Consider the following 26,865-nt stretch of genomic DNA (forward strand, 5'->3'; position numbering starts at 1 on the left):
AAACATTCCACAATTACTTAACAGGTATTTTAAAAGCCCATCTTGTTCAAAAGAAATACCATAAAACAAGAAAGGGTAAATTGTGGTACACCAAAGAACTGGAGAATCTAAAAAATAAGCTACTGCTGTTGAAGCGCCGTGCCAAAGTAAACAATTCTAATGAAATTAAGGATCTTGAAAAAATCACTAAGAAACTGTATAAGAAAGAGTTGCAGTTGGCAAAACAAAGATACAACACAAATTTCATAAAAAATAGTAAAAACCAATGCAAAACAACCTGGTCAGTAATTAATATTGTTAAAGGTGAAGTCAGAAACTTCGACAAGACAGTCCCAATACCAGCAGATACATTCAATAAATATTTTGTAAGCTGTGCTGATGATATCAAAAAGCTGATCAGTAAACCCAATGTAACATGTATAGATTATCTGAAGAGGGTAAACCTAAATCATAATAGGGCCAGATCATCATTGAAACACTTCAAAGAAGTATGCCAACATGAAGTTCTTAAAAGAGTCAAAGAAATGAAAAATTCATACAGTAAAGATATTTTTAATATGTCAAACAATCTATTGAAAGAACTCATACATTACATTGCTGCGCCATTAACATATTCTATAAACCTGTGTCTCATAGAAGGGTTTTTTCCTGATCCTCTCAAACTATCCAAGGTAACTCCAGTCTTTAAGAAGGGTGTCAAATCAGATCCTGCAAACTACAGACCAATTTCACTAATTCCAGTACTAGGAAAAGTCTTTGGAGGCATAATATATAAGCAGATGTGTGAGTACCTAGAACTAAATGGTATGTTAAGTGCATCACAGTTTGGTTACAGAAAAGGAAGGTCAGCTATACATTCCTTATAGCTCTTGATCAGATACATTTTAGCAGCATTTGAGGACCGTGCGCACACACAGGTAACCTTATGTGATCTGAGCAAAGCTTTTGACTGTGTTGACCACTCACGTCTGCTCTCTAAGCTTGAGTACTATGGAATATGTAATAAAAGTTTAAAATTCATCAAATCATACCTCAATAAAAGGAAACAGGTGGTGAGTTCAGGAAGTCATCTGTCAAACATACTTGAGGTTCAACACGGAGTGCCACAGGGATCTAAATTGGGACCACTTCTTTCCCTTGTACACATAAATGACTTACCAGGAAATATAGATGTAAAGACATATATGTATGCAGATGACACAACTTCTCTATCTGTAAACCAATGAACTTGATAACCTTGTAAGTGATATGAAATTGGCAAAAGAAAATGCAACATCATGATTTAATGCCAATGGTCTGCTATTAAATGAGGAAAAGACCCAGAATATGTGGTTCAGTCTGTCAAAGACTACAAAAATAGAAAAACAAAAGGCAAAGTTTTTAGGTATTGTACTTGACAAGTCTAACATGGAACACTCATGTTGATCACATAGTGGTTAGGTGGTCAAGAGTTATATATTTGTTGAAGAGACTGATGTGTTGTGTGACATTTGAGTACATAAGGACAGCGTACTTTGCCTTTTTTCAATCTGTTTTAAGGTATGGGTTAATACTCTGGGGAAACAGCAAAAAAATAAATGAAATTATGGTTATCCAGAAGAAAGCAATCAGAGTAATGGCTAAATATATTAAAAACAAAGCTTCCAAGACCTACCAAGCGGGAAAGCGCCGGCAGACAGGCACAATGAACAAAACACACAAACACACACACGTCAGGACGACGAAGCAGCCGCCGGTTGCGAAAGCTCGTAATTCTGTGTGTGTGTTTGTGTGTTTTGTTCATTGTGCCTGTCTGCCGGCGCTTTCCCGCTTGGTAGGTCTTGGAAGCTTTGTTTTTAATATATTTAGCCATTACTCTGATTGCTTTCTTCTGGATCACCATAATTTCATTTATTTTTTTGCTGTTTCCCCAGAGTATTAACCCATACCTTAAAACAGATTGAAAAAAGGCAAAGTACGCTGTCCTTATGTACTCAAATGTCACACAACACATCAGTCTCTTCAACAAATATATAACTCTTGACCACCTAACCACTATGTGATCAACATGAGTGTTCCATGTTTCTTGACAGTGTTAACTACATACTTGCTGAACTTCCTAATTTAAGTGTAACAAATGAAAGGCATGGCTACTGTACAAGAACGTGTACTTCTCTGCTGTTGCCACAAAATAGATTAGCTAAAACTAACAATAGTCATAAGTATATGGCAATTAAAATATATAACAAATTGTCTAAAAATGGGTCAATCAAGCCTGACAAAATATTTAAAGACAATGTCCATAACTTCTTGTTAAGTTATCCATTCTATTCATTAGAAGAATTTTTAGAAATGCCTAATATCAACTTAAATATATAAAAATTAATTTTGTAAAATTAATAGGTTAAGTGAACTGACGAAATCTATTGCATGTAATAACATGTAATAATGCTGAATGACTAACAAAGAATCTGAGTCTGAATCTGTTGTGGCTGGCCATGGCAGGGTAGCCACAGTTGCAAGGCATGCTTGGGAGGTGGCAGTGGTGTGAGGATTAATGTAGTCCTGTTGAAATAGGCGATGGGCATGGACCCTCACAAATGGCAGAGTCGCCAGTTGCAGGATCTCCTCAGTGTACCGTGGAGCGGTCGTGGAGCCCTCGAGGAACACATGCGCACCATAGGATATTGCTCCGCACACCTTCACATCAGACTGGAAGGATGCATGATGGGAGACCACAAACTGCTTTTTGCTCTCTACTAGGCCTCCAGACATGGACCCAATGGTCGTTGCTTCTGAGACAGAAGCAGGACTCATCACTAAAAATAACCCACTGCCAGTCTGCAGGTCCTCATATCTGATGTTGCCAAATATCGTGCATGTGGGAGGGTACGATACTGAGGGACTGAGAGTGCCAGATGTCATGACAGTCAGGACAGCCTACTGAATGATCCGTGCCACCAGCAGTGGCAATGTTGGTTTCTGTGTAACAAGTGTGGTGCACAATACGATGATAGGACCACTCACTCTCCCACAGTCCCACAACGTGGTCCCTTTTGAACTAGACTCGCTGGGAACGTTGAACATTTTTGTAGTCTGGGTATAGTGCACATTCAGATGAAGCTCTAATGATGCCACTTGTGTGCAAATATCCAACCAGTTTGCACTGGATTGATTGGGTGCAGCTATTTTTATGATGGTCAGTGTGTTCTTCCCTCTCTTCCTGTCCATACCACTGAATTCCATTCCTGCATCACAATTACATTTTTCACTCCTTTATTTTACTGAATGCTAAAGACCTTTCCACAATTGTAATGGGGCTTTCAGTCAGATCTCTGAAATTAAGCACTGGCTTGGCTAGCACTTTGTTTGGAAGAGTGACCATTCTTATCTGCCAAGCGTAGTTGTTGAATCTGCCGAGTGCTGTTGGTAGTTGGTGTGCACTCAGCCGTAGTAATGCTAATTGAGGAGCTACTTAAGAAGTAGTAGCTCCAGTCACGAGAACTGACAACTGCTGGTAGAGCAGTGTGCTGACCACGTGCTCTTCCATATCTGCATCCAGTGACGCCTACTGGCTGAGGATCACACAATGGTCAGTCGGTACAGTTGGGCCTTCTGAGGCATGTTGGGACAGAGTTTATCATACTGGATGATTTCTTCTATCTCATCATACATTTTTCCATCTCTTTCATCTGTGGAGCTTATTCTACCATGATGGGATTTGGCTTGATGCCTATCTTGGGTATGATAATCTATTTCCAATGCTGTTCATTCTAATCCACATGGGTTCCTATTTTCTTATTCATTATTACATCTACTCCTGCATTATCATTATTTGATTTTGTGTTGGTACCTGACCAGACATCCTGTTCTTCCTGCACTGCACTTCACTGATTTTCCATAAATGAAACTACAATCCATGCATCCCTTTTCTCATTATTTTCCATAAATGAAACTACAATTCATGCATCCCTTTTTTCAAGAACTGTAATGTATTTATACAATTATTTCAAGATATCCAGATCACGTATCTTTCATTTTCTACCTTTCTGTACACTCCTACCCATAGAGCACATGACTTGTTTTTCTGATGATAACTTCCTCCTGAGTAGCCCACATCTGCAGAACAGAATAGGGGAATATTTTATCTCTGGAATATTTTTCTGAGGAAGATGTCATCACCATTAAACTTACAGTAGAGTTTCATGTACTCTGGAAATATAACATCTGTAGCTTCTCCTGGCTTTCAGCTGTGCCACCTTTCCAACATGACATTGTTGGGCAATGTAACAATGCCAGATCAGTCAGAAATGCAACTACAGAAAGGCCTCCTGCTCCTCTTCAGTCACCACATCTGAGTGTGGCCTCTCGGCAGCTACCATCCTGTTGTCTTTGCACCTACAGTAGCTGAGATGTATCGTTGAAGCACACAACACAACCCCGCTCTACTTCCCATGTGCAGCAAGAGCCATGGTTGATTGGCACTGGCAGTGGGGGAGGGGGTGGGGGTTGTATGCCACTACATACACCTGTACATGTGCATTCTCTGTGACTTTGCAGTTTATGACTGACCTTACACAATCACTAGATGTGTGAAGAATGTCTGATAATGGATTCAGAACTTCTGTGCTGTGTTCATTTTGGGAGGAAACATACTTCCCAATTATAATTTCAGTTCATTATGCAGGGTCTGTCATATTTTTGAATTGGGTAGTGCAGCTGAGCGATTGACTTCAGAGAATGGAGGGTGCCTTGATTTGTCCATTAAAGGCTGAAGTTTAGTTGCTGCAATGTCATTGAATGTGAAGCACCGTGCGATCTGTGACGAAAGAAGCTGGGATATTTTTTCTTCTTCTCTTGTTTTGCCATCTGCCTCCTTAAATTTGTTTTTTCGCTTTTATCTAATTACCATTAACATACATGAATGTAATCTGCATTTTCATAAAAGAGAAATGTTGGCCCTCAGTTTTAAAGAATATAACACCAGATCTAATTTTGTGCTTAGTTTTATGTATGTAATTGATTTTTTAATCATTTTGACTATTCTTAGTTAATACTTACATTATGGGGTGGAATCAGTAATTGTTTCGTAACTTAAATTCTGTTGTTGACATATAAACACATATAAATTCTATACTAATTATAAACATTTGGAAGACAAAATACTTGTAATCTTAAAGTATGTATGTAGCTCTATTTAAAAACATATTAGCAAAGCCAGCCTTTAGTTAATTCCAAAGTAACTAACAATTTTGTCAAAAGTATTGTTTGTGCAACAGTGTATGTTAATTTCATAATTTAAACAAAAAATTCTGCCTGACTCTTGCAGTAGAAGAAACTGTTAAAAACAACACAATTTTTCGATTTATTCAGTTAATTTAATGAGTTAAGTTGTAATTGTAATTTCTGTAAATGTAACTTTGAACAATGTGTAATTTCAGTACCTATAATTGTGAGGATATAGAAGGCCCGATTTTTGGTCACAAAATAGTCAGCCCATGGCTGAGTTTCAGATGGAAACCTGTGTTTATTAGAATGACGACAATGCTTCAGCTGAACCGTGGAATAAGTATTAAACAATTAGGCTGTTTGTAAAAACAATGACAGTGTCTGCTCCATACTACCTGATTATTCTTCAGGAACTGTGAACTTTGTGGTTATGTTTTACAGCTCGTAGAAGTTCAACAGTAAACTATTGTAGCAGTATGTGGAGGTATGCCTGCAAACTATTAATGAGGCTTATGAAAAGTTAAACAATTGTGCACTGGCCATATTAAATGTGTATATGGGGGTTGTGAAAAGTGAAATTAAACTATGGTGAAACACAAATGTGTACCTGTTGGCTACATTATTTACTATAGTCAGTGTCAAAATTACAAACCCCATTTTTCAGCCAGTGTAGCAATGCAGTACGTTGACACCGAGGACAACAAATGAAGAAAATAAAGCAGGCGGAACCAATAAATCTCTCTCTCTGATGATTTTTCATAAACAGTGAGTTTGTGACGTGGACACAGTTTGACATTGGAGCTGTTTAATATTCTCACCCACCAACCTATTGTGGACAGGTTGAAATATGTAATGAATAAGAAGCCACCTGGCCCTGTCAACAAAGCGCTTACACCCAAATACATAGAGTGTGCTCACATGCTGCAAGTCTTTCACTATGATTCTTCAAGTCTCCTGCTTCCCAGCACTCGTGGCATCCCAGCTGGACAGTGTATAGTTTCAGCAAGATGGTGCGCCTATGTACACAGTTCATAATACAGTGACTGCCTTACAAAATTAGTTTCCGGTCCTCATTATCTCCAAATCTGACAATCTCCACTGGCCTCCTCCCTTCCCTGCTCTAAGCTTATTTAAATTCTTTTTATGGGGACCTGTCAAGTCCTGAGTATATGTTAACTAGCCAGACTGTATAGAAGATCTGAAAATGACAGCTGAGAAGGAAATCATTCATATTCCACACCAAATTCCAATTGATGATATTCTGAATTTTCAGAATTGGCTAGAATCATGCATAAATGTAGATAGCCAACATCTGAGCAATGTGATCTTCAAAACATAATTGAAACAATGAAATCCCAAATATAAAGTATGTATTATCATAAATAAAAATATTTTTTAAGCAAAACAGACTAAATGAATATTATTTGAAAGCCTTGTGATTCCAAGATAGCCCCTGTATGATCAAACTTGGATAATCTGATTGTTGTGGAACAAACTGCAAATCAAATTTTTGGTCCGAAAGCAGTGTTATGTTTTCTTTTTAAAGTGATGTAAAGTGGGACTTCAGCAGTTAAAGACATTGTCTATGGTTGACTTTCATTTTTTATGTTTTTTTTATCTTTTGTGTGTCTTATTTACCATTCATAAATCATATCCCTGCGAGTGGTTGGCTTTCTTCTATTGCTTTTTGTTTCCTTCCTGGAATTCCCATTATCACAATGATTTGAGGAGGAACACTGTATGGCCATTGTCTTATGTTTTAGTAACATTAGAAATCCAAATTGAGGATAATCATTTGTTACACAAGTTTTTAATCATTTTGTACACTAGTTTTGGTTTTATTCATGGTGAAAGAGTATACTAAATGTTGAACTTTGTAATTGTTTTTGTGGTAATATGACTTGTATGCTTGGAATCTTGTGTGATGTCTTACAGAGAAGAAAACTCCTCCGGCTCAGGAGGCGGCTAGTTCAGGGACTCCCCCACAGCGATCTCAAGCCGAAGAGGCAGGTAAGAGCTTGTCATTTTCAATAAAAGGTAACTTGTATGTTTTTGCATTGGTTGTTGTTTCTTGTATAAAGTTGTTGGGAATGTAGTGCTGAGACACTTGCAGATGTTGTAATACAAATAACATAAAGAGAAACCTCTAAAGAGTAACAAGCAACTAGATGAAAGTTCAAGAGTGCTAGGAGTGCTAGAGTCTGGTAATCTTCTAACAACAGTTATTGGCTTTTAACTTTTGTTTGATTACCAGATGCTGTAATTAATTTTTTTTTGGGGGGGGGGGGAGGGGTTAACAGGGGTTGGGGGGGGGGGAAAGGGAGTTCGGGGAGGGGGGGGGGGGAAGGGTTGGCTGTGAAGCTCACCACAACTATAACATGCTATAATTTCCATATGATTCCTTGGTGGTGGTAAGTGGTGGAAACATTGTGAAGTTCATTCTTTGTTGTATGAATTAGAGTTTCTGTAAACTAGATTTCCTGAATTAGATAGTGACGTGTGCCTTGATTCCTCTGAAATGGCAAGCTTGGGACATGCTTTAGCAACCACTCAACTACTTTGTGGTTAGTTGGTGAAACATTATGTGCCACGGAGAAAAGTGATCTCAGTCTTGGGACATGTACATTTGAGCACTTGCAACATCTCTGTTGTATTAGGTTTGTATGAACTTAGTGGAGTTTTGTCTGGACTAATGTTTATTTCTCTTCATTCATTAATTCATCTACTCAGTGTGTTCTGTAAATGGACATCATGAAAGATAGCTTACAGGGATGTGGAACAAGCTATGCATACAAGGATGTGTAACAAGTTCTGGATTAAACATAAGAGTGTTTTAACTGTAAATTGTCAGTGATGTAGTTGCTACATCAAGAAAGAGATATCACTATATGTCATTAGTTGACTGGATGTCATTAGTGTACACACACACACACACACACACACACACACACACACACATGTCCAGATTCTTGATTGTAAAATAAGAACCTGACAAGATTATGAAAAGCAAAGTTGCTACTTGCTATATAGCAGAGATGCTGACTCAGAGATAGGCACAACAAAAAGACTGTCACGATATAAGCTTTTGGCTAATGACACACACACACACACACACACACACACACACGACTGCAGCCCTTGACAGCTGAAGCCACACTGTGAGCAGCAGCAGCAGTGCATGATGGGAGTTGCAACTGGGTGGGGGCAAGGAGGAGGGTGGGAGGGAGGGATAGCAGGGTAGTCGTGGGGGACATTGAGGTGCTGCTGGGGAGCACGCAAGGATGTGGTGGAGAGAGAGAGTAGGGCAGTTAGGTGCAGTGGGCATGTTAGACGGAGACCTAGGGAGAGGTAGGGGTGGGGAGAGGTAACAGAAAAAGAGAGAAGTAACAAAGGCTGGGTGTGTTGGTGGAATAAGGGCTGTGTAGTGCTGGAATGGGAACAGGGAAGGGGCTGGATGGGTCAGGAAGGTTATGGAATGTAGAGCATATTGTAGGGAGAGTCCCCGCCTGCACAATTCAGAAAAGTTGGTGTTGGTGGGATGGATCCACATGGCACAGGGTGTGAAGCAGTCATTGAAATGGAGGATGCTGTGTTGCACAGAGTGCTCAGCAACAGGATGGTCTACTTGTTTCTTGGCCACAGTTTGTGGGTGGACATTCATGCGGACAGACAGCTTGTTGGTTGCCGTGCCCACATAGAATGCAGCACAGTGGTTGTAGCTGAGCTTGTAGATTACATGACTGGTTTCACTAGTAGCTCTGCCTTTGATGGGATAGGTAATTTTTGTGAGTGGGCTGGAGCAGGTGGTGGTAGGTGGATGTATGGGACAGGTGTTCCATCTGGATCTATTACTGGGATATGATGATGATAATAATAATAATAATAATAATAATAATAATAATAATAATAGTAATAATAATAATAATAATAATAATTTTATTGTCTTTAAGCCATTACGGCAATAGACAAAGTCATACACATAATACGATACAGTACATGCTATAAAAGAACAGAATTGTTATTAACGTTACGGTTTAACATCACAGGTCATGAAATCCTTTATATTGTAGAATGGGTTTACAACTAACCAGTCACTAAGTGTTTGTTTGTATTGTTGCTCTGGTAAATTTTGTATAGCTTGTGGAAGTTTGTTAAATAATTTGTGGCCCATAAGTTCATAACTGTTAACTGATTTTGACAATCTGTGGTAGGGCGTATAGATACAGCTGTTTGTCCTAGTGCTGTAACAATGTATATTTGCCCTGCGTTTTACTTAGGTAAGTTCTTTTTTGGGTAGATTAAAACATAATAAATATATAGGTTTATTACTGTTATGATTTTTTGTTGAGTATACAAAGGTTTACAATGAGCCTTGTATGGTGAGCCTGCAATTATCCTAATAGCTTTCTTTTGTAGCAATAGTATATCATGCACACAAGTGGAGTTTCCCCATAAAATAATACCATAGGATATGATGCTTTGGTAAAATGAGTAGTATGATACTCTAACATAATTTTAAGGTACACAGTGCATTAATCACCTTAACAAATATATTACCCTAGACAATTTACCACTAATATACTTCATATGTGGGTTCCAAGAACGTTTATCATCCAAACATATACCCCCAAAAATTTAACGCGACTAGGATCATCTGATGGAAACTTGTCTTTTAAACTAAATACCATCTGCTGGGTTTTGCTTTCATTATGCAAGAACCCATTTGCTTTAAACCAGAGTGAAGCTTGCTCAATTGTCTCTGTAACACATGTTTTAAGGCTATTAAGCTCATTACTGCTATTCAGAAACGTTGTATCGTCAGCATAGAGTACTGTTCTGGATTTAATAAATGACGGCAGGTCATTTATCATTATTAGGAAAAGGAAAGGGCCAGCACGGATCACTGTGGAACACCTACCTTAACTTGTTCAATACTGGACATTTCTTTCCCAACATAGACGGCTTTCTTACAGCTTTGTAAATATGATTTTAATAGCTTGAGGCTGTTACCTGTAACACCATAAAAGACCATTTTTTTGAGTAGTAGAGTATGTTCTCCACACTCAAAGGCTTTGCTTAGGTCACAGAAAGTCACTTGAGCAAAGCATTTATCTTCAAATACTTGATTGATGTATTTAACAACATTGTCTATGGCATCAATGGTTGACAGGTTTTTCCTAAAGCCATACTGTGATCCACTTATTAATCCTATGTCATCAAAGTAAACAGATAATTGTTGGTAAATTATGCATTCTAGAAATTTTGAAAAAACTGAGACTATGGATATTGGCCTGTAACTTGAGACAGAATTTTTATCTCCTTTTTTATGTACTGGAACTACCCTAGTCAGTTAAAGCTCATCAGGGAAACAACCATCCAGTATAAACTAGTTTATACAATATGTTAGGGGGTAAACTATACAGTCTATTACTTTCTTCAGCATGTTACAAGACAGGTCATATATGTCTACACTGTCTGATGATTTTAACTGCTTCACTATTCTTAACACAAAACCAAGTGAGACCTCAGAAAAATTGAAAGTACTTGTGTTTGTTGATGACCTAGCAACATTTTTTGATAGTAACTGTGATGAGCTGATTTCAGGTTTAATTATAGAACTTCCTACTTCCTCAACTGATTTAATAAAAAAGTCATTAAATTCCTGAGTCATGAGATAAGAGGTTAGGAGCTTAGGAGCTGGGGTTGTGTAAGGATGGATGAGTATATTGTGTATGTTCGGTGGATGGCAGAATATCACTGTGGGACGAGTGGGAAAGATAGTGGGCAGGACATTTCTCATTTCAGGGCAACTGAATTACATTCTTTGCCAGGGCTTCGACTACCTCTCGTTCGTGCCCTGAAATGTGAAATCTTTGCAGTTCTGCCAGCCAGGTGCAGTATGACTGATTAGGCTGCTATCTGAAGAGTTCTTGCAGCACAGATCCATTGTAGCACAGTTCAAGTTCATCATAGCGCAGTTGAAGTTAATTGTAACACAACACCATCTGTGCCCACAGTGCAGTCAGTTCGTTGTCTTTTGTGTAACAACTGAACACACCAAAGACAATGGCTTGTTGACCAAGAATATGTCATTACAATAACTGCACAAATCACAAGTCCAGAGAGATAAGCCAGAAAAAAGTCTGATAACCAGCAGGGTAACACACATTTGCTAAGTGCAGTACATTGGCAGTATGTAAGGAGCAAATAATGGCTAGACGAGAGGAGAGTAGGGTTAAATGTCAGGATGGTCACTGCAACATTGGTGAGCAGTTTTTGTGGTGGCCTCTGATGACGATCCCCTGGCCCCGGATGGTTTGCAGTGTGCCCTGTTGCACGGGCATCGTACTGGATCTGCAGCTGTGGCACCCAGCAGCCCAATAGCTGTTATTGGTGCCCTGGAATAGCTCAGAAGCTGTGACCATGCAGCTATTTATATCTGACTGCAAAATACAGCACATGGTTCAGACTATACATTCATTTTCAATATTATGCAACAAGTAGACACTTTGGAAGCAAATAAACATTTAAACACCCTCTGTTGAACCTAATTCATACTCCATTCTTCATTAGTTGTCTCTTATCGTTTAATAAGGACCCGATGGCATGGCTAACTTGGTATGGCAGTAATATGAATTTCTTGTATGCTCCATCCCTTGCAGTGACTAAATATCAGTTGAATAACACCATAATTGTATCACGACTGCAAATGTGCAGTAAGGTATTATGATGTAAATACATATTTATTTCATTTTTTCTTTGAAACAATTATGTTTCACTGTTGTGCATTATATGTCTGTGCTTAATTAAAAGAATGGATTAATAGCGTTAATGCTATTGCAATAAGGCTATCAGTAGCAAGTGAATGCTTTTGTTTGGTAAAATGTCTAATGTTGTCATTAAATTTGATGGTAAATTATTTTTATATGGGGGCCCATGAATTAATTATTTCAACATTTTTAACAAAAAATTGGGGGCCTTTTGATTTTACTTCAGGTTGTTGTAAATGTAATTCTGCATGTTCTCAGATTGCTTTACCTTCATGCACAGGTTCAAGTGTTGCACATTAAACATTAAACATAATATGGGATTCGAAAGACACCTTTGCAGTGTACAAAAATGATTTATTATTGAAAGCATGTGAGTGTTGTATACAAGAGTTGTGGTGGATATTAATATTTTTTGGTGTTTTTAGTTTCAGATAGACAAGCCACGAAGAAGGTGCCAGTGAAACAGGCACAAGAAGTGGGAGAAGCTAGTGGTGCATCCGCAGTGGCTTCTACTACCCATCCTGCACGAGAGCAAAGAGTTGCTGAACGTCTGCCTGAAGCTCTACCACGTCATCCACCCATTCAGGAAGCTGGGGCAGCTCAGTTACCACAGCAGAGAGCACCACCAGTGGCATATCTCTCAGATCAAACTGCATTTCCTCCTCAACGTGGCCGAGGTTACAGTTACGGCCGAGGACAAGATCGTGGCCACGGCCACAGTCGCGGTCGTGCTCGTGGCCGTGGCGGTGATTACGGGCACGATGGTGGTGACAGGAGGCCATTTTCGCCACAACAGGAGGCTGTGCAGCAAGTGGCTGCTGCTCAGCCAGGTAGTGAGGCGCCTCACCAGTGGCAGCAACGCCAGCAGTCGCAGCAGCAGTACTGGTCGCAGACACCTGCCCCGGAATGGCGAGGAAGAGGTAGGGGAAGGGGTGGAGGGAGAGGGAGAGGCACTCCTCAGCCATTCTCACCAACAGGAGACACTTTCCAAACTCGGGGTGCACCTGGTGCCAGGGAATCGCCCTTTGCTCCTAGCAGTGCACCACCTGGGCTGCCACAGCAGCAGGGACCACTGCCTGCACAGCAAATGCAGTATAGTGGACCACCTCACCAGCAACAGCAGAGACCACCACATGAACAACAAATGCAACCCAGGGAGCGACCTCTACAACAGCAGCAGAGACCACCATCTGCACAGCAAATGCAGGCGGAGGGAGCACATCGGCAGTCACCTAGGCAGCAGCACCCACAGAGCCAAAAAGGTGAGATGCTCTCTTATTCGGTTGAAAAATAACTTGCAGAATCTCTCTTTGAGTTTTTCTAATCAGTTGTTTTATGCACTTTTATTTGGTAGCAAGCCTAAACCAGTATCTTCTTATAGAAATAACAGCCCTCAGTTGCAAATTGGAAGGTTTATTAAAACTCCTTTACCATGGTTTCCATGTTTATAAAAATGTCTTCTTAAGAAAGAAAATATTGATGACCTAAGCAAGTTAACAGTAAAACACACACACACAGGTACAATCGTACCTCATTGTGAATACAAATACATATTCTGATTAATCAATTAGAAGTTGTGGCAGAGGTACATTAAAATATAGCAGAAATATGTTGTAAGTATAAAATTTCACTTCTATATGGAATTAAAACATCCACAACATGGTTATTGTCATATGCTTCTTCCTCAACAATGGTGTGTGTGTGTGTGTGTGTGTGTGTGTGTGTGTGTGTGTGTGTGTGTGTGTGTGTTTACTTTCAGAATAGTTTTCTCCTTGAATAAAATTTCTAAATATATGTATATTATGTAGTAAATAAGCTTTGTCTTGTAGTAATTTTGTAAAATAGCATGGAAACTCACAATATTCAAATATAATATTGGATTCAGTAGTCAAATCAGTGTTGCAGGTTACAGTTGCTACTGTTCAATTGTTTAGTGCTCATTTAGGGGAATATGCTTTCAGCAAAGTATAGAACTCTAAATATCATTGCTCACCAATGTTCATTCCAGAGTGTTTCAGATGCAGTAGAGCTCCAGTAATTCAAGCTACTCAGGGCTGAGGCTACCTTGACTTACGAAATACCCATGTAATACAGAAATTTCACTAAATCAATGGGAATCATTAATAAATATTTAATGAGCACAAAAATGATTAAAAAATAAATAAGTAAGCAATATAGTACATACCTGTGTTATATGTACATGTATGGGTACTCATTTCCAAGTTACAAAACTATAAGTTACATTTTAAAGAAATGTCCATAGTCCTTTGTTTTAAAACAACCTCTTTTTTTAGCAGCAATGTCACACCCACCTTCCACGAAGCATGGTGTCAGTTGGAGTAGCTTCCACTTACTGTTCAATATAATACAATGCCACATGTAGCACTGCCAAAGCCCCGGTGTGAGTGATCACTGTTACGGTTTCTTCAGGCAATTCCTTGTTGTACATACAGTAAAAGTTAGCTAATGTTCTAGATGTGTACCATATTTTTACTTAGGTGCACCGTATTTTAATGACCACTTTTGCTGAGTAGGCTCAACAGTAGGGGTAACAATAAGGATGGTACATACTGTACAACTGATTGTCAAGCTGCCACAATTAGTGAAGGGATGACAAAGAAAGTGCAAGCACTCTCCTCAAAACATAATGTTACCTGTCCATCTGTAATAGAAATGCATTAGAAATCTGAGCCCAAGGTTATTTCTGTGCATTATGAACAAAAACATTCAGTGGGACAGTTTTACCTGTGTTGTATGTGGAAAATTGAAAGAAAGTTCAAAGTGCAGCACATTTGAAAGTGTGTAAAACGTAAATGCGGATAATGTACAAAAATAGGTTTTTACTCTAGTTCTATGTAAAATTTTATTTTTCTTAAGGTCAGCTCAAATTGCACGGAACCTTGGAATACCGAGGCTTGATTTTCTGGGGCTCTACTGTATCTGCATAAACATAAACACCACTTCTGCCTGAAATATATTTTCATTTTTTCTTAGTTTTTGTAAATTATATATGTGGACAAACATGTATATTTTTGCATTTACCTTACCATTAGCATATTAGACTCAAAACCAGCATAGGTCTTAATGCTCTAAATTCGTCTTAGCATTTCTGCTACTACTGTCCCCTCTAATAGGTATTTACACCAGGAATTTAGTTGAAGTATTAATATATGAAAAAATATATTAAAAACAAAGATTCCAAGACTTACGAAGCGGGAAAGCGCCGGTAGATAGGCACAATAAATGAAACACACACACAGAATTTCGAGCTTTCGCAACCGGCGGCTGCTTCGTCAGAAAAGAGGGAAGGAAAAGGAAAGATGGAAGGATGTGGGTTTTAAGGGAGAGGGTAAGGAGTCATTGCAATCCCGGGAGCGGAAAGACTTACCTTAGGGGGAAAAAGGATAGGTATATACTCGCGCACACACCACACATATCCATCCATACATATACAGACACAAGCAGGTATGTTTATGTATGGATGGATATGTGTGTGTGTGTGTGTGTGTGTGTGTGTGTGTGTGTGTGTGTGTGTGTGTGTGTGTGTGCGAGTATATACATATTCTAGTTTGCTAATATCTGTAATCCACCTCAAAAAGTTTTAGGAAATTCAGATTTTACTGTTGCCTCAATTGAAATCTCATTTTGTGTGTTTCCTTCAGTTCTTATAGGGAATTAATAGTTTTTTGAGCTCAACAGATGTAAAAGATAATCTGCAAACTTAGTTTAAAGTTATTTGTTCACTGTCCTGTAATACACTGCAACAGCCAAAATGCTGCTATCAAACACGGGACGAGTTACTTGATGTTTGTAAGCAGCTGAAAATTGCCCTGACTGCTGTCAAACAGTTGGCAGCTGCTGCAAATCAGTGTGTTGGAAGAGCTCCTGAGAGTCGTGTACCTGTGGTACCAGTACCAAAGGTACCTCAAGTACTATCCTCACCTGTGGGTCCTGTCTCCTCTGCAGAGAGTATGGGGTCCATCATTACTCATCCACTTAGCGGCGAGTGGCATTGCAATGGTAGATCTTGGCATTCTGTACAGTGTTGATGGGAACCAGGGAGAGCTCTGGGCATTATACTGATCCATCTAACAAACAAGTTTGAGGTGCTGTCTTTCACTGAAACTGAAACTGAGTCAGTGGAACTCACTTCACCTAATTTGGGAAAATCTGTTCTGTCCTAATTTGGGAAAGTCTATTCTGTCCAGTGTCAAGAGTAGGCAAATGCAAAAGAATGGGGATTTATTATATAAATAAGAGAAATCAGGGCTCACACAGAAAAATTTAAGTGCTCGTTTTTCCTGTGTGCCATTCCAGAGTGTAATGGTTGAGAGACAGCTTGAAGGTGGTTCATTGAACCCTCTGCCAGGCACTTTATTGTGAATAGCAGAGTAATCATGTAGATATATTAACCATCAGCAGTTCAAACGTATGGCAAACGATGCTACTCTTTAGGGAAATGGCTGTAAGGGACAAGACAGGGCACCAGGTGTACTCAGTGTATATTCCAGAGGCCCCCTTAAACTTGTTGAAGAAGCTACTCCGGCAACCATTTAGGGAACAGGGTGCAAGCAACTGCAGATTATGGTGCACTTTGGAACAAACTATGCTTGTCATCTAGAATCCGAGGTGACACTTGGATCTTTCCAGCGCCCCCCTGAGGTTCTGGGGGTTAGAATAGGCCCGACATATTCCTGCCTGTCATACGAGGCGACTGAAAGGAGTTTCACACGTTTTGGCCTTTATGTGATGGTCCCCTGTAGGGTTTGACCTCCATTCTTCAAAAATTTTCCGAAGAGTGAGCCAATTGGGGAAGGGCACCTTACAAGGTGCATCGTGTCCATTGTAGGCATTGAGATCTTTAGCCCACTTTCTCATTGTAGAATTGCAGTCCTGTCCTTTCTCTATCTCTTGGGTGAGGACTTCTTCCTGGATGTGTTTTCCACCATGCATTATGCAGTGCCGATTTCTGCGTTGACGATGACCGTGGACTTCTTTGCACAGCATAGTAGCCAGTCTGTTGTGGTGGGGCTGCCATGTACCCTGTTGGTTGTAGCTCCCTCACCACACAGGGATCGCCCTGCTGATGCCTGCGCCGTTAACTCCCCACGTATGCCAAGGGTAGATGCCCATCACCCTAGGGCATCGGGACTCCCGGGAAAGACCATCCTGCCTGGTGGCCTTTGCCGAGGCTGGGTGGCGCCCGTGGGGAGAGCCCTTGGTCGGAGTGGGTGTCATCAGGGCAGATGACATGCGATGAAGCGTAGTCCATCATCTCTTGCTGGTGGTGAAACACCAGCAGTCTCTAAGCTATCACGAGCTCAATTCAGTGCACAGAAGTATGACCCCAAATCGTTCCCCTCCCTGGCCACACCATGGGAGGAATGTCAGGTTAAAGATGGCAGCAGATCTTATTTGCTCCTGTACCTTGTATGTTCGAGAGCTGATGGGGACTCTTTCATGACGATGAAGCCTCAGTTTTTAGGCGAGCATTTAGAGGACAAGTTTGGGGAGGTGGAGGGCTTGTCCAAAATTAGATCTGGGTCAGTCTTGATCAAAACAGCATCCTCTGCCCAGTCACGGGAGTTACTTGCTTGTGACAAGCTGGGGGATATTTCTGTATCCATCAAGCTTAAATATGGTCCAGGGTATCATATTTCACAAGGACCTTTTATGTACATTTCGTCTGGCGTGTCCACCGGATCTGAAGGATAATCAGGTTACCACTGGTGCCTTCATCTTGGCCTTTGAGGATGATTCATTGCCCAAGAAGGTCAAGGTGATGGTCTACCGGTGTGATGTAAAGCCCTATATCCCTCCCCTGATGCGGTGCTTTAAGTGCAGGAAGTTCGGCAATATGTCTACCCACTGTACTTCCAGCATCACATGCCGAGATTGTGGATGTCTATCACATCCCAATACTCCATGTTCCCCGCCTCCCATCTGTGTCAACTGTGGAGAGCACCATTCTCCTTGCTCACCTGACTGCAGGATTCTCCGGAAAGAAAGGAAAATCATGGAGTACAAGACCCTGGACAGACTGACCTACACTAAGGCTAAGAGAAAATTTGAATGCCTGCATCCTGTGCGTATAACATCATCTTACGCTGCCGCTACAACAGTTGTGGCACCATCAGCTCCGCCTACTCAGGTCACCTCTCAAAGCTGGAAGACTACACCTGCCCCCTTGATGGTGGGGGGCATTTCCCTCCCTGTTGCTCCTGCACCAACTACTTCAGGAGCAACCCCCCCCCCCCCCCCCCCAACTATTGATGACATCTGTCTTCTTCAGCTTCACTTGCTAGGAAGGGGTCCCTTGGGTCACTCCCTTCCCAGGTTTCTTCTAGTGGGAAAGACAACACCCGCCAGTGGCTGAAGAACCCAAAAGCAGCTGGTTGTACGGCTTCACGCTCATCCTCAGTCCCGGGGACTGAGCCAGTGAAGTCCTTCCAGCCAGGGAAACCCAAGGAGCAGTGAGAGAAATCCTAAAAGGAAACCCCTAAGACCAAGGAAATTGCGGTGGCACCCACACCACTGCTACCTACAAGCTTTGCGGCGGAGGATGGGGTGGAGATTTTGGTGTCCACTGAGGACCTAGATCTCGCCAGACCCTCAGACACAATGGATATTGAATGCTCAGGCAATAAATCGGTGGCAGCAGGTGACTCTCAGGCGTAAACTGCCTCATTGAATGTTTCATGCCTTTCCAGTCTCACGATGCCATCCTCAAGTGGAAATGCGGAGGTTTTTTCCACAGCCTGGCTGAGCTACGGCAGCTGTTAAGCTTTACACCTGCTTTCTGCATTGCTAGACAGGAAACCTGATTCCCAGCAATGCGGGCCCTGCCCTCCGTAGCTGTAAGGGATATTACAGGAACTGTAGCGACTATAATCGAGTGCCAGGTGGAGTTTGCGTTTATGTCCTAAACTCGGTCTGTAGTGAACATGGTCTGTAGTGAACATGTGCCCCTTCAAACCCCACTTGAAGCTGTGACGGGCAGACTAAGGACGACACATGACATAACTGTCTCCAATGTATATCTTCCTCCACATGGCGCAGTACCCCTGAATGTATTAGCTGCACTGATTGATCAACTCCCTAAACCTTTCCTACTTCAGGGAGATTTTAATGCCCATAACCCCTTGTGGGGTGGTGCCGTGCTTACTGGCTGATCCAGAGATGTCGAAACTTTACTGATGGAATTCGACCTCTGCCTCTTAAATACTGGGGCTGCCACACATTTCAGTGTGGCTCACGGTAGTTACTCGGCTATTGATTTATCAATTTGCAGCCCTGGACTTCTCCCATCGATCCACTGGAGACCACGTGACGACTTGTGTGTTAGTGACCACTTCCCCATCTTCCTGTCACTGCCCCAGCATCAGGCACACGGACGCCTGCCCAGATGGGCTCTGAACAGGGTGGACTGGGGAACTTTCACCTCTGCAGTCACCGCTGAATTTCCTCCACACGGTAATTTCAATGTGACGGTTGAGCAGGTGACTAGCACAATTGTTTCTGCAGCAGAAAATGTAATCCCTCACTCTTTAGAGTGCCTGAGGCGTAAGGCAGTCCATTGGTGGTTGCTGGAAGTTGCTGAAGTGTCAGCAAGCTCTAGAGCGGTACAAGCAGTACCCTTCCCTGGAGCACCTCATAGCTTTTAAACGGTTCCATGCCTGTGTTCGCTACCTTACAAAACAAGTGGAAGAAGGAGTGTTGGGAGAAATACGTCTCCACCATTGGGTGCCATACATCACCTTTCAAAGTCTGGGCAAAGATCAAACGTCATTTTGGGTACCAGGCCCCAACAGCTTCCCCGGTGTTACCGTAAATGACGTATTATCTACTGATGCATACGCGATTGCTGAACACTTTGCTGAGCACTATGCTCGAGCCTCTATGTTGGAGAATTACCCCCCAGCCTTTTGCACTCTCAAACGGAGGCTGGAAGGAAAAGTCCTCTCATTCAGTACACGCCGCAGTGAATCCTATAACGCTCCATTTACAGTGGGAGCTCCTCAGTTCCCTTGCACATTGCCATAAAGGCTCCTGGGCCTGATCGCGTCCACAGCCAGATGATTAAACATCATTCATCTGACTACAAGTGACATGTCGTCATCTTCAACTGGATCTGGTGCGATGGCGTCTTTCCATCACAGTGGCAGGAGAGCACCATCGTACCGGTGCTCAAACCCAGTAAAAACCCGCTTGATATGGATAGTTATGGGCCCATCAGCCTCACCATCATTCTTTGTAAGCTGCTCGAATGTCTGGTATGTTGGCGGTTGGGTTGGGTCCCGGAGTCACGTGGTTTGCTAGCTCCGTGTCTGGGCGGCTTCCGGCAGGGTTGCGCTACCACTGATAATCTTGTGCCGGTTGAGTCTGCCATCTGAACAGCCTTTTCCATATGGCAACACCTGATTGCTGTCTTTTGTGACTTACATAAAGCGTACAATGTGACTTGGCTACGTCATATCCTTTCCACATTGTACGAGTAGGGTATCTGGGGACCACTCCCGATTTTTATCCAAAACTTCCTGTAGCTCTGTACTTTCCGTGTCCAAGTTGATGTGACTCCCACAGTTCCATCCGTATTCAGGAGAATGGAGTCCCGCACGGCTCTGTATCGAGTATCTCTCTATTTTTAGAGGCCATTAACAGTCTAGCAACGGCTGTCGGGCCCTCCGTCTCACCTTCTCTGTATGCAGACGACTTCTGCATTCCGTACTGCTGCTCCAGTACTGTTGTTGCTGAGTGGCACCTCCAGGGAGCCATCCACAAGGAGCATTCATGGGCTCTAGCCCACAGCTTCCAGTTTTCAGCCGCAAAGTCATGTGTTGTGCACTTCTGTCTTCATCTACCGTTAATCCTGAACCCACACTTTATCTTAATGACGATCCGCTCACTGTAGTGGCGACATATCGATTGCTGGGACTGGTTTTCGATGCTCAATTGTCTTGGCTCCCTCATCTTTGTCAGCTTAAGCAGAAGTGCTGAAAGCACCTCAATGCCATCTGTTGCCTGAGCGATACCAATTGTGTTGCAGATCGCTGTATGCTGCTGCAGCTCTATAGAGCCCTTGTCTAATCCCGAATTGACTATGGGAGTGTGGTTTATGGTTTGGCAGCGCCTTCAGCATTGTGTTTACTCGACCCTGTGCACCACTGTGGGGTTCGATTAGTGACAGGAGCTTTTAGGACGAGTCCGGTGACCAGCGTACTGGTGGAGGCTGGTGTTCCTCCACTGCACGGTGACCAGCATACTGATGGAGGCTGGTGTTCTTCCACTGCAGATCAGACGTGCGCAGCTGCTCGCTAGCTATGCAGCACACATTCGTAGCGCCCCTGAGCATCCCAATTACTGTCTCCTTTTTCTGCCTGCGGCAGCCCATCTCCCACATTGGTGGCCCAGATCGGGGCTAACAATTGCGGTTCGTGTGCGGTCCCTACTCTCCGAACTGGAGTCCTTCCCTTTACCACCTTTACTTGTGGTCCATTCACGTATGCCTCCATGGTGTACGCCTTGGCTGCAGCTTTGTCTGGACTTTGCACAGCCTTAAGGACTCCGTTAACCCCGCCACTCTCCGCTGTCACTTCCTCTCAATTCTTGACTTGTTCTGGGGCTCTGAAGTGGTTTACACTGATGGCTCAATGGCTGATGGTCACATTGGCTTAGCATATGTTCATGGAGGACATGTTGAGCAGCACTCCTTGCCAGTTGTTGCAGTGTTTTCACTGCAGAGCTAGCGGCCATATCTCATGCTCTTGAATGCATCCGATCGTGCCCTGGCGAGATTTCCCTTGTGTACTGACTCATTGAGCAACCTACAAGCTATCGACCAGTGCTACCCTCGCCACCCCTTAGTAGCATCCATTCAGGAGTCCATCTATGCCCTGGAACAGTCCTACCATTTGGTGGTGTTTGTGTGGACCCCAGGACACGTCAGAATCCCCAGCAACAAACTTGCCGACAGGCTGGCAAAACAGGCGACGCGGAAACTGCTTCTGGAGATGGACATCTCCGAAGCTGACCTGCATTCTGTCTTACACCACAGGGTTTTCTGTCTTTGGGACACACAATGGCATAACAGCACCCACAACAAACTGCGTGTCATTAAGGAGACTAGGAATGTGTGGAAGTCTTCCATGCAGTGGAACTGTGCGTGGCAAAATGGAACTATCCAAGATGGGCACCAAGGCAGCTGTGGTACACTGTGGGCCATAGAGGTCAATAACAGCTGCATACATGTGTATGCACGAATAGACATGCAACTGTTAAGCAAGTGAAAGCCCAGATGAACCAAGAGACTGCCAACAGTGTCTCCTCATCGAATGCTTTTGGCGAATGTTGCTGTGTACAGGCCTCCACAGCAAGCGCATGGATCGTGCACCTATGCTGACTGCTGACTGCTGTTCATCAGCGATGAAGGCTGCAATTTGCATCTCAGAAATGCAACTGGATGTCCACTGAGGGGCAACATGTAGACTTTTCAGATGAATAGTGTTTTAAGCTCTATTGGACATATGGCCATTGGCATATATTATGTGAAACGCCTTAAATCAAATACCCCGCAAGAGTCATCAAAAGGTTCCAGGTTACAGGAGGAAGTGTTATGGTCTGGAGAATGTTTTCATGGCATTCCCTGTGTGATCTCATCATTCTGGAAGGCACAGGGGGTCAACACAAGTATGCATCTATCTTTGGGGACCGTTTCCACCCGTACGTGCAGTTTGTTTTTCCTTGCCACAATGGAATCTACCAGTGGGACAATGCAACATGTCACACAGCTCACAGTATACAAGTGTGGTTCAAACCCTCTGGATTTAAACTCAATTGTGAATTTGTAGGATCATCTCAATCGAGCTGTTTGCAATAGGGATCCTCAACCAAGAAACCTAGTGCAGCTGGGGATTGGCATGCCTCCACATCCCTGTCATTACTGTCCAGAACCTCATTAACTCTCTTCCTGCATGTCTCGCAGCAGTCTGCACTGTGAAAGGTAGTTATTCGAACTTTTAACAAGTGGTCACATTAATGTGACTGGACAATGTATTCGAGCCGATGGTCATGCATGATACAGCCGCCCACTGAGGAGTCTCTAAAAATGACAAACCCAGCACTGGTGAGGTATTCATATTGCCAGTTTTTATATTAGAAGCAAAAACAAAAAGAGAACTGTGTTTGTTGTCAAGTATCAAGTATTGAAAAAAAGTCATTTCCTTGTATTCATGAAAGCGCGTTTGAAATTATGAAATATGCATTATGTGCAAACGTATAAGTACAGTATCCGAATTAAGAAACGTGATTCCAGACAGTTTCTGTATGCTGGGTGCAGCTGCTTCATGTGTGCATAATGTGATTTTGGAAAGGCCTCTATAACAATGCCTTTTCATAGACCTATAGATGGCTGTAGTTTTCACCTACAGCCATTTGCACTTCTCATTTGATTTTTTTCAAAAACACTACCAGGTGCAGGGATTTCTTAAGTTGATTGAACTATATGAGTGTCATAGTGGTAAAGAATAAATGTATTAAAACTTTTTGCATGATATGGTATTTTTTTCATGTAGCTCAGTGTTTGTGAAGTCACATCTTGTGAACTGTGTGTTGTAGAATGATTCAGTTACATAATGTGGATATTGTCAGTGAAATTTATTGTGAATAGAGATAGTAGCAAAGAAGTAGTAATTTAAATGTCATGCATGATGTGACAGTTTTTCATGCATCTCAGTTTTATGACATCATATCTCCTGGTCTATGTTTCATTCAGTGATATGATTTTGGAGGTACATTCAGTGGCATATGTGAACACTGTTTGCAAAATGTGTTCTGGATAGAGTTAGTAGAAAAGAAGTAATAAATTTAAATGTCATGCATGACATGGGAGAATTTCACCCATCTCAGTGTTTATGACATCATATCTCCAGAACTGTGTGGTATCATGATATACTTTTATAGCTTGGTATCATGATATACTTTTATAGCTGCATTTAGCAGCTTATGTGGATCAGCCTATGAAGTTTACTGTGAATACAGTTGTAGCAAAGAAGTAATACATTTAAACATCACACATGATGTGACAGTTCTTCATGCATCTCATTCTTTATGATTGCATATCTCCTTAACTGTAATAGGTATGTAATTCGTACCTCAACAGTGATTGTTGCCTGATAGTGAGGGTACATGTAGCAAAATGTGATTGAAATCTGTCCCATGGTTTTATGAGGGGATGTGGGGAAACACACACACACACACACACACACACACATATACATTTTTTTAATATATGGATGGATAACCAAATTACACATTTTTAAGTACTTCATCACATTATATTGAGCTAAGTTTTAATGAACTTCATTGCAAGTGGAGAAAAATTAATGCTGAGGTCAGAAAGTGCAGTGTCTGTAAAAAAAAAGTTTTGTTAGTGTAAGTGTATTAATTACTTCAAGTTTTTTAAACTTATTGTAGGACATTGCACTCTCCTGGTGATAGAGCTAAATCAATATCATATTGTACTTCATTTTTATTTTGATGATATCCTGATTAGAGAAATTTAGTAAGCACTGTTTTTTGTATAAGCTGCTTAGTGAATCTGTTGTTTCTGTTCCCAAGAAAATTCCTTATGGTTTTATTTTACAGATGATGACATTTCTCAGAAAATGAAAAATTTGTCGTTAGACACTTTAAATATGCCAGTTCGCCCTAACATTCTTGAAGGAGGTTCAAAGGGCAGGAAAACAGTGGTTGACACAAATCATTTTAGACTAGACCTCAGTAAATTGAAGAACAAGACTGTCATGCATTATGATGTGGCAATCAGTCCTGATCGCCCTAAACGTCTATTCAGGTAAGAACATCTAATGTTTCTTCTGAAACAATATTTATTGTGGTATTAATTTAACACATCTGGATGTTAGACATATTGGAATTCATTTTCATTTACTACTACTGCTTTTGTCAACATCAGAATTCATTTCCATTTGCTGCAACTGCTTTTGGGAATATTTAAATATATGGATCCCTGACATTGTTTGGTCTGTGTGGCCTCTACTTCCTTTCTGACCTTCCCAAGTGAATCTCTCTTTCTCTCCAAGGAAGAGTTAAAAGTTCCAAAAGCTGGGCTAGTTTTTGGTTCCTTTATGTGTAATAAAGAAAAGGCACCACTCACCAATAGCTGACTGGTGTGTGGCACATAGAAACATGCAACAGAAAACATTTTTCACACTAGCTTTTGAGTTTTTGCTCTTACTTTACTCTCGCTTTGCACTTTAGCCAAAGTTTATATATACACACACACACACACACACACACACACACACACACACACACACACACAGAAAACACTTGGGGGTTGAGTATTCAATATTGAGAGCAGTTGCCTTGGTAGATTTGGGTAGGGGGGGTGGGGGAGGGGGGTGGGGGTTAGGGATGGATGCATGAGGTAAGGAGAGGTATTGGGACAGTATAAGGCAGGTCTGTCAAAAGGTAACTCAGCAGCAGCACAGTAAGACAAAAGATGAAAGTAGTGCAGAGGGTATGTCATATAAGTGATAAAGAGAGAGAGTGGAGGAGAATAGGAAAGAAGAGAAAGTGGAGATGAAGGGGGAGACGAGGGAAGAGAGACAGGGAGAGAGGGTTGAAAAGGGGGGGGGAGAGAGAGAGAGAGAGAGAGAGAGAGAGCATGCCCACATAGTGTAGGGAACAGGACAGGGGAGGAAGAATGGTAGGAGATGGAAGTACACAGTATGGATGGGGGAAGAGTAGTGTGGGCAGAACAGAGAAGGGAGTAGCAAAGGTGAGGCAGTGGGTGGGAGACAAGGGAAGAGAGACAGGGAGAGAGGATTGGAAAGGGGTAGAGAGAGAGAGAGAGAGAGAGAGAGAGAGAGAGAGAGAGAGAGAGCATACCCACATAGTGTAGGGAACAGGGTAGGGGAGGAAGAATGGTAGGAGATGGAAGTACTCAGTATAGATGGGTGAAGAGTGGTGTGGGCAGAAGAGAGAAGGGAGCAGCTTAGGTGACAGGTGAGGCAGCGGGTGGTGAGTTAGTGGCGGTTTCGGGCAAGGGAATTGTGAAGCACAAGATATGCTGGACAGACAATTCCCATCTGCGTAGTTCAGAGAAAGTTGTTCTGGAAGTATTGTATTGTATATTTATTGGTCCTGTGAATCGTACACTGTACAGGGGTACATAATGACATAGAACAAGTCAAATAATTTGCAATAAAGTGTAACAGAAAAAACTGTTGTATGGTTTCCAGTATATAGCAATATAACTCTAAGATATGGGAATAACATTTCACAAATAAGTTTTACACGCACACATTTCATACTTTCGGCCTTGATTATACAGACACACACATATATGTGAGGGAATTGGGTGATAGTTGTAGGTAAACAACTAGTATTCTCTCATACGACAATTTATTAGCACTTCACGTCTACACAGATACAATTCCATGAGGCTAACTCCCGTTAGCGGAAAACATCTTCCAAAACTCTCCATTTCAAAGATAGCACACTTACACTCTTTACAAATATCGATATTTACGGCACTGCATGCCACATAGCCCCCCCCCCCCCCCCCCCCCCCCCCCCCCGCGCAGTATGGAGTACGTCCCTGTGAATGGGGGGAGGGGGGGTGAGAAGTTAGGAAGGTAACATACAGTTCTTCAGCGTCAGGCGGAAGCGGTCGACTGGTAGGAGACCGGGGGGTGAAACCCGGTACGTCGATGGCAAAATCAGCAAGCGAAGCCGGCGGCCGAAGACGACGTCCTGTCCTGGAGTGGAGGTGTAGCACTTCGTCTGCAGGCAGGCGGAGAATCACCTTGCCAGAAGGCCTAACAAAGGCACGCAAATTGCCACACGCAGCACTTGTGCTTAATTT

The 26,865-nt window shown here is 42.1% G+C and overlaps 1 protein-coding gene across 2 annotated transcripts in view; it reads left to right on the forward strand.

The window, feature by feature from the left end:
- LOC126285010 (protein argonaute-2-like) overlaps nucleotides 1-26,865 on the forward strand; it is a 363,943-nt gene that overhangs the window by 37,613 nt on the left and 299,465 nt on the right. For both annotated transcript variants that reach the window (XM_049984318.1, XM_049984319.1), the window contains exons 3-5: nucleotides 7,144-7,218; nucleotides 12,404-13,240; nucleotides 24,621-24,828. In XM_049984318.1, coding sequence (XP_049840275.1) covers nucleotides 7,144-7,218; nucleotides 12,404-13,240; nucleotides 24,621-24,828 — 1,120 coding nt within the window. The remainder of the gene's footprint in view (nucleotides 1-7,143; nucleotides 7,219-12,403; nucleotides 13,241-24,620; nucleotides 24,829-26,865) is intronic.

The sequence above is a fragment of the Schistocerca gregaria genome, chromosome 8, assembly GCF_023897955.1.
Source record: "Schistocerca gregaria isolate iqSchGreg1 chromosome 8, iqSchGreg1.2, whole genome shotgun sequence".
In the NCBI taxonomy this organism is placed as follows: domain Eukaryota; kingdom Metazoa; phylum Arthropoda; class Insecta; order Orthoptera; family Acrididae; genus Schistocerca; species Schistocerca gregaria.